Genomic DNA, 14,436 nt, shown 5'->3' with positions numbered 1-14,436 from the left:
CATTGCTGATGTGTACCTTCATATTCTGGTTGTGACAACTTAAATCTTCTGAAATCACTTTTTATGCCTTCATTTCATTTTATCATGGCGTAGTTGTTTTGAGTTACCCGTGTGCCTCATACAGGGCAATTATTAAGTGCTCAAATTAAACTTTTCTTTCCGGATTGTGTTCACATATTTTTTTCCCCATCATTGGTTACAAAAAAGATACAGATATCTGAAATCTGTGCAATTATTTTAAGTTATCTTTATTGAAAATAGTAACCCAAAATTCTAAATCTAATCATTTTTTAGCATATTTGTGCGAAATTTTGTAACTTTTAAATCCATGCATATGCTCCGTAAAGTGACAAACGGCAAATTCATTCACTCAAAAATACCATATAGATACAGAATATGTACATACAAATATAACGATGCACACGAACATACACTATCTTTTTTTTTATTAATGTTAGAAATTTATATGCTTTGTTCAGAAAACAGGTATATTGTTTATTTTAGCAAACTTTGACTCATTAATTGAAAGTTAATGAGTTTTAGTCTAAAACCATTTTAAATAATTTCATCTGAATACAAATGTTTCATCTTAATTTCCACCTCGAACTAACTGAAAATATTGTTAAGAATATTGTTTGGTTTGTGTACGGTTGTTTCCAAAATTCAAGATAATGGAAAATGATACTTTAATCCAAGTTGGTTTGGTTTGGTTATATTAACGTCCCGTTTGAAGCAACACTAGGGCTATTTTGGGACGGACCTCGTCATTTTGAACAGCGGTCAGATGACGAGGACGACACCTGAGCTGGCACCCCCCTCTCCACACCGCACCACACCAGCGGGAGGACATTTGGTAATGACGGATTTAACGTGCAACAGACCCCCTTACACGACGGTTCTTCGGTGGAATCGGGTCTCGAACCTGAGAACCCTCCGGTTCCGAAGCCGAGACCTTACCACCAGGCCACCGAGGCCCCTTTAATCCAAGAATACTCCTGAAAAATTCGAAATTCAGGGAGGGGGGCAACAAGGTATTCTCAAATAATAGCACTTGTCGATATTTACAACACAAAACAGACTGTAAATCGCTAATAGAAAATCGTAATAGAGCTTTGTAAAAGAAATTAGAGACCTCATTCTGAAATCACTCTGAGTCACTTAAAGTTTATACAGGATTTTCAATAGGGCATGTCGTCTCATGGAATTCTCGTTTCGAAAGCGTTTATAAAACAATAAAAAGTATAGTTTTAAATTATACTTTAAAAATTATCTGAAAAAAAAGTAATAAAAAAAGCTTATACTTTGTAGTTTATAGTGGTGTAAAAATGTTTTTTTGTAATAATATATTCCGAATAATATGTTTATTATGTTGATTAATTTTTAATAAAGCATATAATTAAAAATTGGAAAAGTTCTTATTAGTAAGCACTTACTACTTAAGAAGTAACTTTTTGCCACATTTGATAAATCTAGATCCAACTGTCTGGCTTGTAGAGTTTTTGAACGATTTTCGTATCTTGCATGTCGCCTTATGCGATCATGATAAAACTTGATCACGATATCGTGAATAATTATCGGGAGCAATCACGTTAACGAATCATCCCGAACAATTATATTATCACGTTAAAAGTACCATATTGCGGAATTATAAGAGTTTTTTTCTTTCTAGAAAATTTCTAGAATTTTCTAGAAAGAAAAATATTTTTAAGGAATTTCTAGAGTTTGCTTAAGTAATGTAATTACTGTGCGATTATAATGGCAAATTAAATTCATTCTCCTTCTCCTTCTTTTCTACACTAAAATCGTTAACTTTAGACCAGGCCGCTAACGCCACATGCATTCTCTTATTTTCATTTTTCATGGATAATAAGGAAACCGAGTATGCATTTTGGACACATATTTGCTGACCTATTGAAAGCAAAATTTGAGACAGAAAGATAAAAAAAAGAAGAAAATCATATCTAAATGTAATTTATCTGGGCCGTCACGTTTCTGTGTAATCACCTTTACATGCACTCGAATGTACTGAAGGACAAACGACATTTCTTTGATGGGTTTGATTTAAAATTTGTTCCAAATCTAAATGTTAAAATTGTGGGTTAATCTATCCAGTGCTTTGTTTTTTGAAGTAATCGTTTTCATTTTGCATTCGAAATGACAAACTTCCAGTGAATGGAATTCGTCCAATATCTGGTGAGAGTTACTGACGATTCCAACGGCAGCCAATGTACTATTAGCATCCATTTAGTTAAGCCAATCAATTGCGATTGACTATATTTTATCACAATAAAAAAAATTTATTTTAAATTTCCGTGGAGAAAAAAATATAGCGTTTTCTGACTGTTTAGTTAGTAGGAAAATAGTGAAATAAATTATCAAAATCTGTTCTCATGTTTAGATTTAGAATTTTCTCAAAGATTTGTTTTTTTATATCTCCCAAAAATGAAGATGGCGCGGATCTGATAATACATATAGAAATCAGAATATTTCATAGAAAATAATCAGTGGGAGTAGTTTTTCAAAAACAAAAATATTTCGCATACTTTGCAATAAAGGTATTAACCTCCTTCCCTCGCATAAAACTGTGGACATAGAACAAAGCTGCGAAAGCTATACATTTCATTGAGGAATAATAGTTACGAAATATAGAACTTTAGAATGAAATTAGCATTTTTACTGAATTTATCGTGTGATCTTTGGAGAATTTTTCTTGGCGATGAATAACTCGCATGCGGTTAATAATATTTGAAAATCAAAATTCATGTTTTATACGCGTCTTCTGAAACCTATTTAAGATAGGCGACTACATTGAAAAGTCGATTTTTTTGAGGAATTAGGAATTTTTGTTCCTATTTAATATTCTTAATGCTTGGACAGATTTCTTTATAAAGCCTTTAGAATTTTGCTTTTAAACCTATTTTTTGGGAAGTTATATTTATTTTTTTATTTGCATTTACAAATGTTTTAATCGCATTTTACATCTTTAGATGCTATTTTCTCAAATTCTGATCTTTGATAGAATTTTCTTACGGAAAACCTCATAAATTAAAATCTAATGCATATTTTTTGTTCATATTTCGTATAGTAATTTTTCAAAATATTCCGAAGCGCCTGAATTAGATAATACTATATCTGTTAATGTAGAAATATTTTACAGTCTCTTATTTTTAGGGCTTCACAATGCAGTAAAAAAAAAATGAAAATTTCGTGTTATTTATCAGTTGAACCCCAATATTTAAAGAATGGATAGAAATACAGCTTATTTTTTTAGGTCAGGGCTTAGTTATAATGTATTTCTTGAGCTCTCTGCAAAGTTTTAATCAAATCAGTTCACAAACCTCTAGAGTAGAAAATTTTTGCTTTATACCTCTTTTGAATTTAAAAAAAAGTCCTTTTTTCCAATTTTTTTAAAACTTTGTCATTTAACTGGTATATTTCGTTTCATAGATATTTTTTCAAGCTTTTTCTATGAGAATATTAAAATATGTAACTATTTTCGAACGTCTTTTCAAAAAATTCCTCCCGATCGTATAAACCCAATTTAACACAGATCTGCAGGTTTAATTCTAAAATCCCACTCTTACTATATTCTTGTTTGAAAGATTATTTGTTGTCATTCTTCTAGTCTTCCAAAATCGATTACGCTTTTGAGAGGAAAGATTATTTTATGTACGAAAATATTCTTTATGTTAACATCGTAAAAAAAAGATATTATATTATGTTAAGTTATTAAGTTAAGTTACTTATAGGTTGTTAAAAAATATTATATTATTCTCTGTAAAACTCAGTATGAAAGTTAAGTGGCAAAATGGTTATGTACCGGTTAAAATTATTGGCCCAAAATAGTTAGTATTATCAAAAACTATAAAATAATGATGAGAATAAAAATAAATTACTAAATTTTAAGAGAATTAGGGAATTTTCGATTGTTTTTGCTATTTGATATTAATTGAATTATTTAATTTAGATTTTTCATTATTATTTGCTACAAGTTTAAATCTTAAAAGGTCTTTTGATGAAAATTATCTCAAATGCTATTAATGGAAAACTGAATTTTGAAAATATTAAAAAATTGTTTACTATTCTCCTTTAAAAAAATAATTGAACATTTCCATCGCATATTCTTTAGAAATCTATCATCGAGATTTTAAATAAATAAAGTGAATTAAGTTTGATTTCAAATATCATTCTTTTCCCCCTAGAACACGATTATGGTAAAAAACGTTGTCAAATGATATCATGCCTTGTAATTTTAATCAACAATTCTTATCAGAATAACAAATTTAAGAAGCAAAAAGAAAAAGAAAAAACCCTGAAATAGATTAAAACATTATATAATAGTGGCGGCGGTTCAAATTCCAGTTGATCCATTAAAATATGAACCATATATTCCTGATAAAGTAGAAGTATGGTATTTCCGGTTCTCTAAACAAGCCCGGATGACATAGCTAAGATCTGGACTAGAAATCTGAGTTACACTGTATCCGAATACTTTCGAATTTCCCCAGAAAGGCTAGACGAACTGTCTTTGAACATAGATCATGTGAAGAATTTTCTTTAACTCCCAATTTTTGTGAAGATTCGATCCCAAGAACCATTAGAGGACCGGCCGGAAATTCATGAAGCAAAAGATCTGGGCTCACACTATTTCACAGAAAGTTAATTATGCTTTGAAACTTTCATCAATTGTGTTGTTTACGGTACACAATATTTGAATGCGTTTTTGTGTATAGCAACTATTCAAAAAAATATTTTTGAAAAGTCCGAAATGTTTTTATTTATTTTTTGCTCACAGTGTACTGAATTCAACGAGTTCGCAAATTGTACAGACTCAGTCTATGGCAAAGGATACCGACGTGCTCTGATTGGTTTAAGCCTTGGCATCTTTTTGGCAATGTTTTGCCAAAAAGATGCCATACCGAAATATTTTTTTATAAAAATAAATAATATATGTGAATTTATCCCCCCTCCCCTATTTTTTATGGTTTACGTGTAATATTAATCTGGAACACATATACAGCAGAAAAGATCAAATCCTGAAACTTAAATTCAGGAAATATAAAAATTACAATTTATTAAAAATATTTTTATGTGTGTTTCTTCTTAATGTTATTTTGATATAACTAAAAAAATTAGCTACGAAATTACATATTCCGTTAAAGCTTACATATTTATACGTTTTGGGATTAAGTAATCACCTCCCCATATGTAGTTGATGGGAAAGTAACAAACGTTCAGCAGCAAGTTTCAATGACTGCATAAATTATCTAATAAAAGCACGAAAATCATAGAAAAATAAGAATTATTTCATTGCTGCATCATATGTTGAGTAATTACTTTCATATAGTTTTTATACTTCTGTGCATAAACAACATTAGTTACTTGTATTATTAGTATTATTAGTGATATTTATTATTATAATTATTAATTAGTATTAGTAGTATTACTAGTAATATTTAGAGAAAACAATTATATTAATAAAAATTAGAGCGTGTTGATATTCACTCGTATCTTCCATAAAACTAATGAAAGGTAAAATGCTTGAGCCAAATAAGCGAAAACTAGACTATTATGAGTGCAAAACATTGCCAAAAGGATGCCAAGGCTTAAACCAATCAGAGCACGTCGGTATCCTTTGCCATAGACTGAGTCTGTACAATTTGCAAACTCGCCTGAATTCACAATCAAATATACGAATTTCACAATATACGTGAAAATATATCTGCTTAGCCTATTAAAATTTAAAAACAATACATTGTATATTCGAAGAAAAAATGAGTATTTGTAGAAAATCATTTTAAAATGAGCATGTGCAGAGCATAGCATATTTCTTCTTAATGTCAAGAATTCTTGAAATTGTATATTTGAAACAAGTCGAAAATCAAATTATAACACGACACATACAAACATATCATTTATAATAGTTTGAAAATGTCGGTTTTAAAAACTGTTTCTATGGCAACTCCAGTCATCTTCGTGTTAATGTACATGATTGATATTACCATAGCAACCGAAAAGAAACAGGGTAGATCATAGCATAATTGATATTAAAGAAATTGAGCGTGTACTTAATAGAGAGAATTCTTACTAAATGGAAATTGTTAAGGGATTTTAGGAAAACCAAGAAAATCAAGATTTAGGGAATGAGAATCAGCCGCTGGGAATGAATACAAATCTACAATAAAAGAAATCAAGATTGTAAACTTGCTCTGTTATTAGTAATATGAAAATGTAGGAAATAGTCCATTGAGAAATTCAAAAGGCTGATATCTTGTATCTTTTATGGATGGTTATTAAATGAAATCTTAAAATAATCAAATGATTATTAGATCGAATCCAGAGTTCAGGCAAATCCAAATAGTTGTTTATTAGAAAATTCAAATTTCATGTTCAAAATCCTATATGTTTCTCTAATATACATTTAATTTGTACATGCTAAAATTTGTTTTAACTTATTTAATTAAATTCATGTTTTTCGACCTTATCAAATAATATGAAATTTTAAAAAATATACATTCCACATTATTTAACAGCTTAAAAAGTCGACAATTTGGGCGAAATTGCTGGTCGCCAAAGACGGCTTGTTAATTTAAATGCAAGAAACTTTAGGCACTATACCTTTAAACGCTTTGAACTGAGATTTTAATTTTATAATTTGATACCATATTTTATTTTGGACATTTAATATTATTTACGTCCATATTAATAATAGAAAGATAATTTGAGACAAAAAAAATATTTCATAATTATTGTTGACTTTTAATTCAGTTGCCACTGAAAGATTTAGATATTAAAGATCCTATAATTCTAAGCGAATGCAATATTTTTTAATATGTCCTTCCATGTTTCTAAAATCAAATGTTTGCACATTTTGAATTCTTTATGTGGTCTGCAATCTTTTCAAAAATAACGGAATACAACAGTTAAACTTACAACATGATTTTAATATTTTTAAATGCATTATTTATAGCTTTTATTCTTTCTGTAGGACTCATTTTGTGTCGTGCACTCTGTGATTAGAACATTTTTTTGAGGTGAAGTTTCATTAAAGAAATAAATTAATAATTAATTATATAAGTAAAAAATTATTATTACCTCTCGCCTACCTATTACCTATTTGATAGGTTTTAAATTATTTTATTCTCTGAAATTAATAAGATATCTTATTGAAAGTATATACTTAATGTTCTATCTACATTTTTTTATGTTTCTGTCCCTTCCCGGAGTAAAATAATCTCGTTAATAATTAGGTCTTAACATTAATTAATAACATTAGATCTTACATTACATCTTTGTAAATATAAGATCTGAAATAAACAGTGGATTATACCGCATGGTACATAGCGAAAACCATCTGTCACAGGCGCCACCTGGAGTTTGATATAATAATTGATAAATTGGACTAGGATTTCTTAAACGAATACTGAAAAATTTCGCTTTTTGTCTCCTAGTATATGAAACAAAAATGTTTAAGGAAATGCTTCATGAAAATTTGCTGAATAACAATGCACAATGGAATAAAGCACATTTTAATATTTCAATAATGAATTAAGTAGGAGATAATATTCTAAATCAGAAGATTCCAATCTTTTTTTTATAACCCTTGATTTATCATTTTTTTATATAACTTTACTGCAAGACTCCCCCCCCCTCACTCCCACTGTCTAATTATCTCTTATTACTGAGAAGTTTTTATTGATGAGATTAAGGTATAGGTTTGCTAAAGAATCAAAATAATTAAATTTATTTAATAACTTCATGATCTTTACTTTTATTTTTTTATTTTATTCTATTGTTTATAATAATTCTTGATATTTCTCTTTCACTGCTATCTAAAACTTTTTTTTTATTTCATGTTTTTTACCATTAAAAATTCACACCTCTAAATCTCCAGCCGCTTACTCCTAGGAAATTGTGTATCAAAAATTGAGAAGCTATGCTTTAAATCAGTATTTTGAATATGATGAGTCAAATATAAACTTTTTAAATGTGATATTCATTTGAATCAAGTAAGAAACTAATATTTTTTCTGAGAAAAACATAAACTTCGATGGCAAAGCACATTAAAGTTTAATATGATTGGAACTTTCCACCTAGGTCGAGTTTGGCTCCAAGAAGCATTTAACTTGAGGTAACAGCTATTTAAAATTTATGATTAAAAAGATGAGAAATGCCGAAAACTAACCACTTTTGGTGGTTAACTAATTCTTCAGAAATACTGGTTCTGCTAAATGTTCATTAAATCTTTTATACTCATTTATATTTATGATTTCCTCAAAAATATATTTTTAAACATCAAACTGTGATATATATAAACTTTTTGAGATTTTAAAATGGAGTAAAAATAATCGTTGTGGCATAATATTTCGGAAATTATTGTGGAATTGTCCGAATTTGGATTATACAATTAAAATTTTAATCTAACCAATTAGCATTTTAAGTTAATTGATCACAATTTTAATTAATTAAATTTTGTTAATCAATCAAAATTTTAAATTTCTTCGAGGTGCACATTCCCATCCTGTAAGGCACATTTGTTCGAAATCGGACAGCTCTTAAGTCTAACCTGTAGAATGGCAACACGCACACATACTCTTCTATGTTACAGGTACAGATAGGAATAAGTGAGATAACCATGCGATAATTATTAATTTTTGTTCCTTCTTTCGCAGGTGTGTGCACGTGACAGACCTTGGAGTGGGCTATGTGTCCACTATCACCACCATCCGAGTCTTGTATCTGAGGTGGTGCACACAGCTGAGAGACTTCGGACTCACGCACGTCTGCAACATGAGGAATCTGGAGATTCTCTCTTTGGCAGGTAAGCCAAGCTTCCGTTGAAATCCACCATTTGCTCCCATGAGTTTCTCGCCAATATGGTAATCCAAACAAGCAATGAGAATAGTTCTTGGCAATCCTATGAGAAGTATTATTTTTCTTGTCATCTATCTTGATTTTGGCTGTTTTGCATTGTTGCCATACCTTGCCAATGCCAACGAGTACGTTACCCGTGGTTTTCGAAGACAAAAATATCAATTTAAGAAGATTATTAAAATTAATAGCAAATGTTTGAAATCAAAATCGGGACTTCAGATTTGATTTTTGACGTTAATATGCAATTATATGCCGGCAATAGGGACACACTATATAAAAGAAAGTGAAGGGATTGATTTTGATTGTGCGTATTATTACCTTAAACAATAAATATCTCCAAATATAACATTAAAATGTGAACAATCATTGAAGTTATTTAATTAACTTTCAAACCAATAGAAAATTATTCTTATCAATTTATTAATTTCTCATTTACGAAATATAGAGAAAGTATTATAATTGTCAGAAAATTCGAACTCGAGACTTTGAAGTATCTCCATATTTCACTTTCCTGCTTTCAAAAAAGAACTTATGTTTGTATGTGTTGTGACTTATGGCACTTTACAAGCCCGCTGACAGTTATCTATCAGCGATTTAAGCCGAATGAGGGTCTCTTGTTTTTTCAGTAGCATCAACTTCGTCCAAGAGTACGATTTGGCTGCTCACACGTCACAATCCTTTTTACGGGGCCGGACTTCATTCATGCATTTCATTCACTCATCCACAGATCGTAATTTAGACCTGAATCATAGAACCATCACCTCTGAATCAGTACTTCCAGTGGTATTACTCTCGAAACGGTGGACTTTGTGACCACAACATATTTTTATGTGCGCCAGCCACCACACACACGGAGAGCTTTCGGCCGGTGGTGTTTGAACTCGCAACCCAAGGGATGCGAATTCAACTCCCTACCAACCAGGCCATGTTTGTTTGTAAGCAAGGTAATTCAAAGGCCCTTTGAGCTAAACGGGTGAGAGTTAGTATATGGACTTTAGACCAAATTTGCAGATTTCTGTCAAATTTTGAACAAAATCCATTCAGAGGAAGTCTGTCTGTCCAACTATTCGAGTACAGGTGAACTCGATAACTACAAAATGCAAAGAGCTAGATAAATAAAATTTGGTATACAGATTTACCATGTAAAGTATAGATTCTTATCAAATTTTAAACTAATTTTGTCAAAAGGTTGTCCATCTGTCAGTCTGTATTTCCGCATAACTCACAAACGCAATGATTTGAATCACGATGAATCATCAACCTTCGTACAGCTGTTGTGGCGCCATCTACCCACAGCAACCCAAATTCGTCAGATTCACTTGACGCAACAGCAACCACTCACCCACACACGCTCGCCCTAACGCTTGGTGCTACTCAAATGGATACAGGTGCATTAGACTCAACAGATAATACATCACCACTCAACAGTCATATCGTTCGTCTCACCTCCGACTCACTGGAGGGAGAGTACTGTAGTGAAAGCTTATAAGCCAGATAAGCTACGAAACACGAGTAATTACTTTTATCTTGTAGTCTTGTTACTCGGCTGCGAACCACAAGGTCCCAGGTTCTATCTTCGCTCATAACAATCCACTACAACAGTATACTAAATTTCAACAGTCTAGCTCAAAGCGTTTTTGAGCTATCTTTGTCACAGACAAACAGATAAATGGACATTTTCCAAAATGTTTTTCGAAATCATGAAGGTCTAAAACTTGGAGATCCGTTAGAATCTCGAGCTCAAATATTTTAACGATTCATATACTTTCTCTAGAAAATAAGAAAAAGTATACGCACTGTTAATCATTTTGAAAGAATTCAAAAGAACAACGTCAGTTACACTTTTTCCTGTTACGAGCATATATATCTACGTTTTAAAAGTATCGCTTACAATTTGAAATGGCAAGGAAAAGAAACTGGGTATTTCAGAAAACAAAAAATATTCTAAATAAAGCTATGTTTTGAAAAAAATAGAAAAAGGAGCAGAAACAGAGATTTGCTTTCATTTTTTCAGTAATTTAACGTGTTACAAAGACGATGAAAACAATAAAACAATTAATTTAAAAATATCTCGAAATGACTAAAAACGAATGATTTGTTTTTACAACAATCAAATGAGGAAGGGCAATTTAAGTGACGTCAAATCCGAAGTCCAAATTTAACTACACGCGTCATCTAAATATGCCACAAAATGTTGCAAAGCAGGAGAAATGCGGGCCGCCTGTCATTAATAGCTGTGTATAAATTTTCGGAAACTTTTTGAATAAAAAAAATCGCTCTATTGTTTAAGTGTTAACAATGACAAGTAAAAAAGTAATGCGCTTGCAGTACAAAAACATCTGCATTTAGCAATCCTGAATTAATAAAAGCAGGATCGATACATTTTCGATGAGGAGCCTTTAAAACTGTATCAACTACCTACTGAGCTCTTTTTCAAATTTATTTTCAAAGCAGTGAGAGATAAGTCTCCTCTATATTTTTCTCTCTTACTACTTAATAAAGATGTCATTCTCCACCCCAATCCTACATGAAATTTATAACTTTGAGCAAAGATTTGATAACATGGGCGTCTTTTACTTCGTTTAGTTTTTTTAGTTTAGTTACATTAACGCTACGTTTTAAAGCAATATTAGGGCTATTTCGGGACGGATCTCGTAACTTTGAACCGCGATCAGATGACGAGAACAACACTTGAGCTGGCATTCCAATTCTCCAAACTTCCACACCACACCAGCGGGAGGACGTTTGGTCTCAACGAATTTGGCATGCACCAGACCCGATTACACGACGGTTCTTCGGTGAAATCGGGACTCGAACCTGAAACCCTCCAGTTCCGAAACCAAGACCTTACCTCCAGGACAAAGAAAGCCCTTGTGCCTCGTTGTATAGCGACCATAATTTTTCTGTTTGCACACTTCGCATGCAAGAAAGTGATGAGTAACTGTGTATTTAAAGAAGATTTTTTTTAGAAATATCGCATCTTCTGAGGTGCTCTTAATGCTAAAATATCAATAAATTACAATGAAATTTAAAAATTTATAATAGAAAAAATTTAATGCAAAATGCTTGTTTAATAATTTTTTGAGCCGTAATATAATTATTAGAAGAATCGCGATTTTTCAGATTTATCAAAAATAATCAATGAATACCATCAATCAATTTCAAATTGCTTAGAATCACGAAAAATGAATGTCCTCAAAAAACGGCATTAAGGTTAAAAAAAAGTGTCAAATTTCATTGAATCCATTCCAAAATATGTTAAGATGTTACAATTCATAACTGGAGAGACAAAAGAATCACAATGGCTTGTATAAACCACCACTGCCTACAACCGAAATGTACAAAAAAATTAAAAACAATCTTAGATCAAAACCTTGACCAGAATTCGTGATTTTCGTGAAAAAAATTTAGAATAGAAAAAAATTCGTAGTATTTAAAAATTTAGAATAGAAAAAAATGTAATATAAGGTGCTTATTTCAGAATATTTTAGCCATGATATTATAATTAGAAGAAACACGATTTTTCATATTTATCAAAAATAATCAACAAATACTCCTGCAATGGATTTCAAGAAAAGAATCAAGACAAATGAATCTTTTCGAAAAGCAATATTAAAAAAATTTGTATCAAAAATCCATTGAAGACATTCCAAAATGTGTTAAGATGTTACAATCCATAACAAGAAAAGCACACAGGTCACAATAATAGAATGAAACATTGCTACCTACAACGAAATGTATTAAAAAAATTAAGAACAAGATTGGATCAAAACGTTGACTTGAGCTCGTGATGTTCGTGGAACATCGTCATTAGATAGTATAAACAGCTGTCTATTCGTGATGTAGTCATTTCACTCTTTATTCTCATTTATGTAGAAAGTTGAAAAGCGAAAAAGTAAATAAAAAATATATTTATATGTCCTAGTTTCAGGTCTTCAAAAATTTGATATTCAAAATAGATGTCTGAGTTATTGCCGTATCTGTTCTCCTCAGTTTGGTTAGCTGTGTCTGATATTCAAATCTTAGCAGAAAATCTAACCGACTGAAGCAATGATTGTTGAACATCAAGTTTAACGCCTCTAATGTTTCTTTGCAATGATGAAAAGCAATTGCAGATACAGGAAATATGTGCATAACGAATTATTTCTTTCTACATCCAATAATGTTCTAAATGTGTGTAACAAAAAAAAAGGTTCATAAAAACATTCCATTTTGACAATGCCACTGATTGATCTTATGAAATTCGTATATAAAAAGAAATAATATTCGAATCATTACCACTACCTGCCTGGAGAACTTTTACCACAAATTTGTTTTATCGCTGCATTAAAAAGGAACTAGAACAAAGTTAACATTAAAAAGAAAATAGAATGTTCTAAATTTGTATAACAAAAAAAATGTCACAAAAAATTTCCATGTAGAACAATACTACAGATCGATCTTATAAAACTCGTATATAAAAAGAAATTATATTCGTTCGCATCATTGCCACTGCCTGCCTGAAGAATTTTTATAACAAATTTTTATTATCGTTTCCATTAAAAAGGAACTAGAACAAAGTTAACATTAAAAAGAAAACAGAATGTTCTAAATTTGTATAATAAAAAAAAACGTTCATAAAAAAATTTCCATGTGATCGATCTTATAAAACCAGTATATAAAAAGAAACAGTATTCGGAACATTGCCATTGTCTATCAAGAACTTTTACCACAAACTTTCATTATCGTCTGCGTTAAAAAGAAAATAGAACAAAGTTATCACCTAACAATTTCAAAACATTAAATAAAAAAAGAAAAGAAATGAAAAATAATGATTCCCCATTCATGCTATCTTCATGAACAAACCTTTATTGTCATTTATTATTATTATTTGAAAGCAATTTTTTTGCTCAGAACATTCTGTCCATTCTTAAAAGTAAGCAATGCTTCAGGAAAAATAAATGAAAAATATATAATCTGATTTATTAAAAAATAGTTGGGCGATTCTTCAACAACAAAAATTTTAATCAAATTCAACAAACTTTTCACATAACATTTTTTTGATAATCGATGTACTTTTGTACTGCGCATGAGAAAAATGTTTGCGCACGGATGACTAAAGAAAATCGATAAAAGAAAAGTTGAGAATGTGGCCTATTGCATCTGACCTTGAACTCGGATGAGAATAATCCAATCAAGAATTTTTCATGGCGTTAAGTCCTTTTCAAGAAAAACATTCTTCGAAATAGAAAATCTTTATCTAGTTATTAAATTTTGCATAAGAATAAACTTTGAGTTTCCAAAAAGTTCTCTCAAGAAAATTAAGGATTTCTTCTGTTTGTTCATTTCATTTCATATATAAATTATTCTAAGAATTTTCATCATTTTGACTTGAATCTTACAACTTTCTATATTTTATTTTTTCTTGCAATAGTGCAATTATTATGGTACCTAATATATATGGTACAATCATATTTACTAATCAATTATTATTGTACCTTAATATATATGGAGCAATCATATTTACTAATCAATTATTATTGTACCTTAATATATATGGAGCAATCATATTTACTAATCAAT

The 14,436-nt window shown here is 30.5% G+C and overlaps 1 protein-coding gene across 1 annotated transcript in view; it reads left to right on the top strand.

The window, feature by feature from the left end:
- The window catches only part of LOC129989222 (F-box/LRR-repeat protein 16-like), a 117,310-nt gene that overhangs the window by 75,788 nt on the left and 27,086 nt on the right, over window positions 1-14,436 (top strand). Inside the window, exon 4 of the mRNA XM_056097600.1 lies at window positions 8,673-8,821. Coding sequence (XP_055953575.1) covers window positions 8,673-8,821 — 149 coding nt within the window. The remainder of the gene's footprint in view (window positions 1-8,672; window positions 8,822-14,436) is intronic.

The sequence above is a fragment of the Argiope bruennichi genome, chromosome 10, assembly GCF_947563725.1.
Source record: "Argiope bruennichi chromosome 10, qqArgBrue1.1, whole genome shotgun sequence".
NCBI lineage: Eukaryota > Metazoa > Arthropoda > Arachnida > Araneae > Araneidae > Argiope > Argiope bruennichi.
The sequence above is the reverse complement of the archived record's forward strand: the minus strand, read 5'-3'. Positions and strand labels throughout refer to the sequence as shown.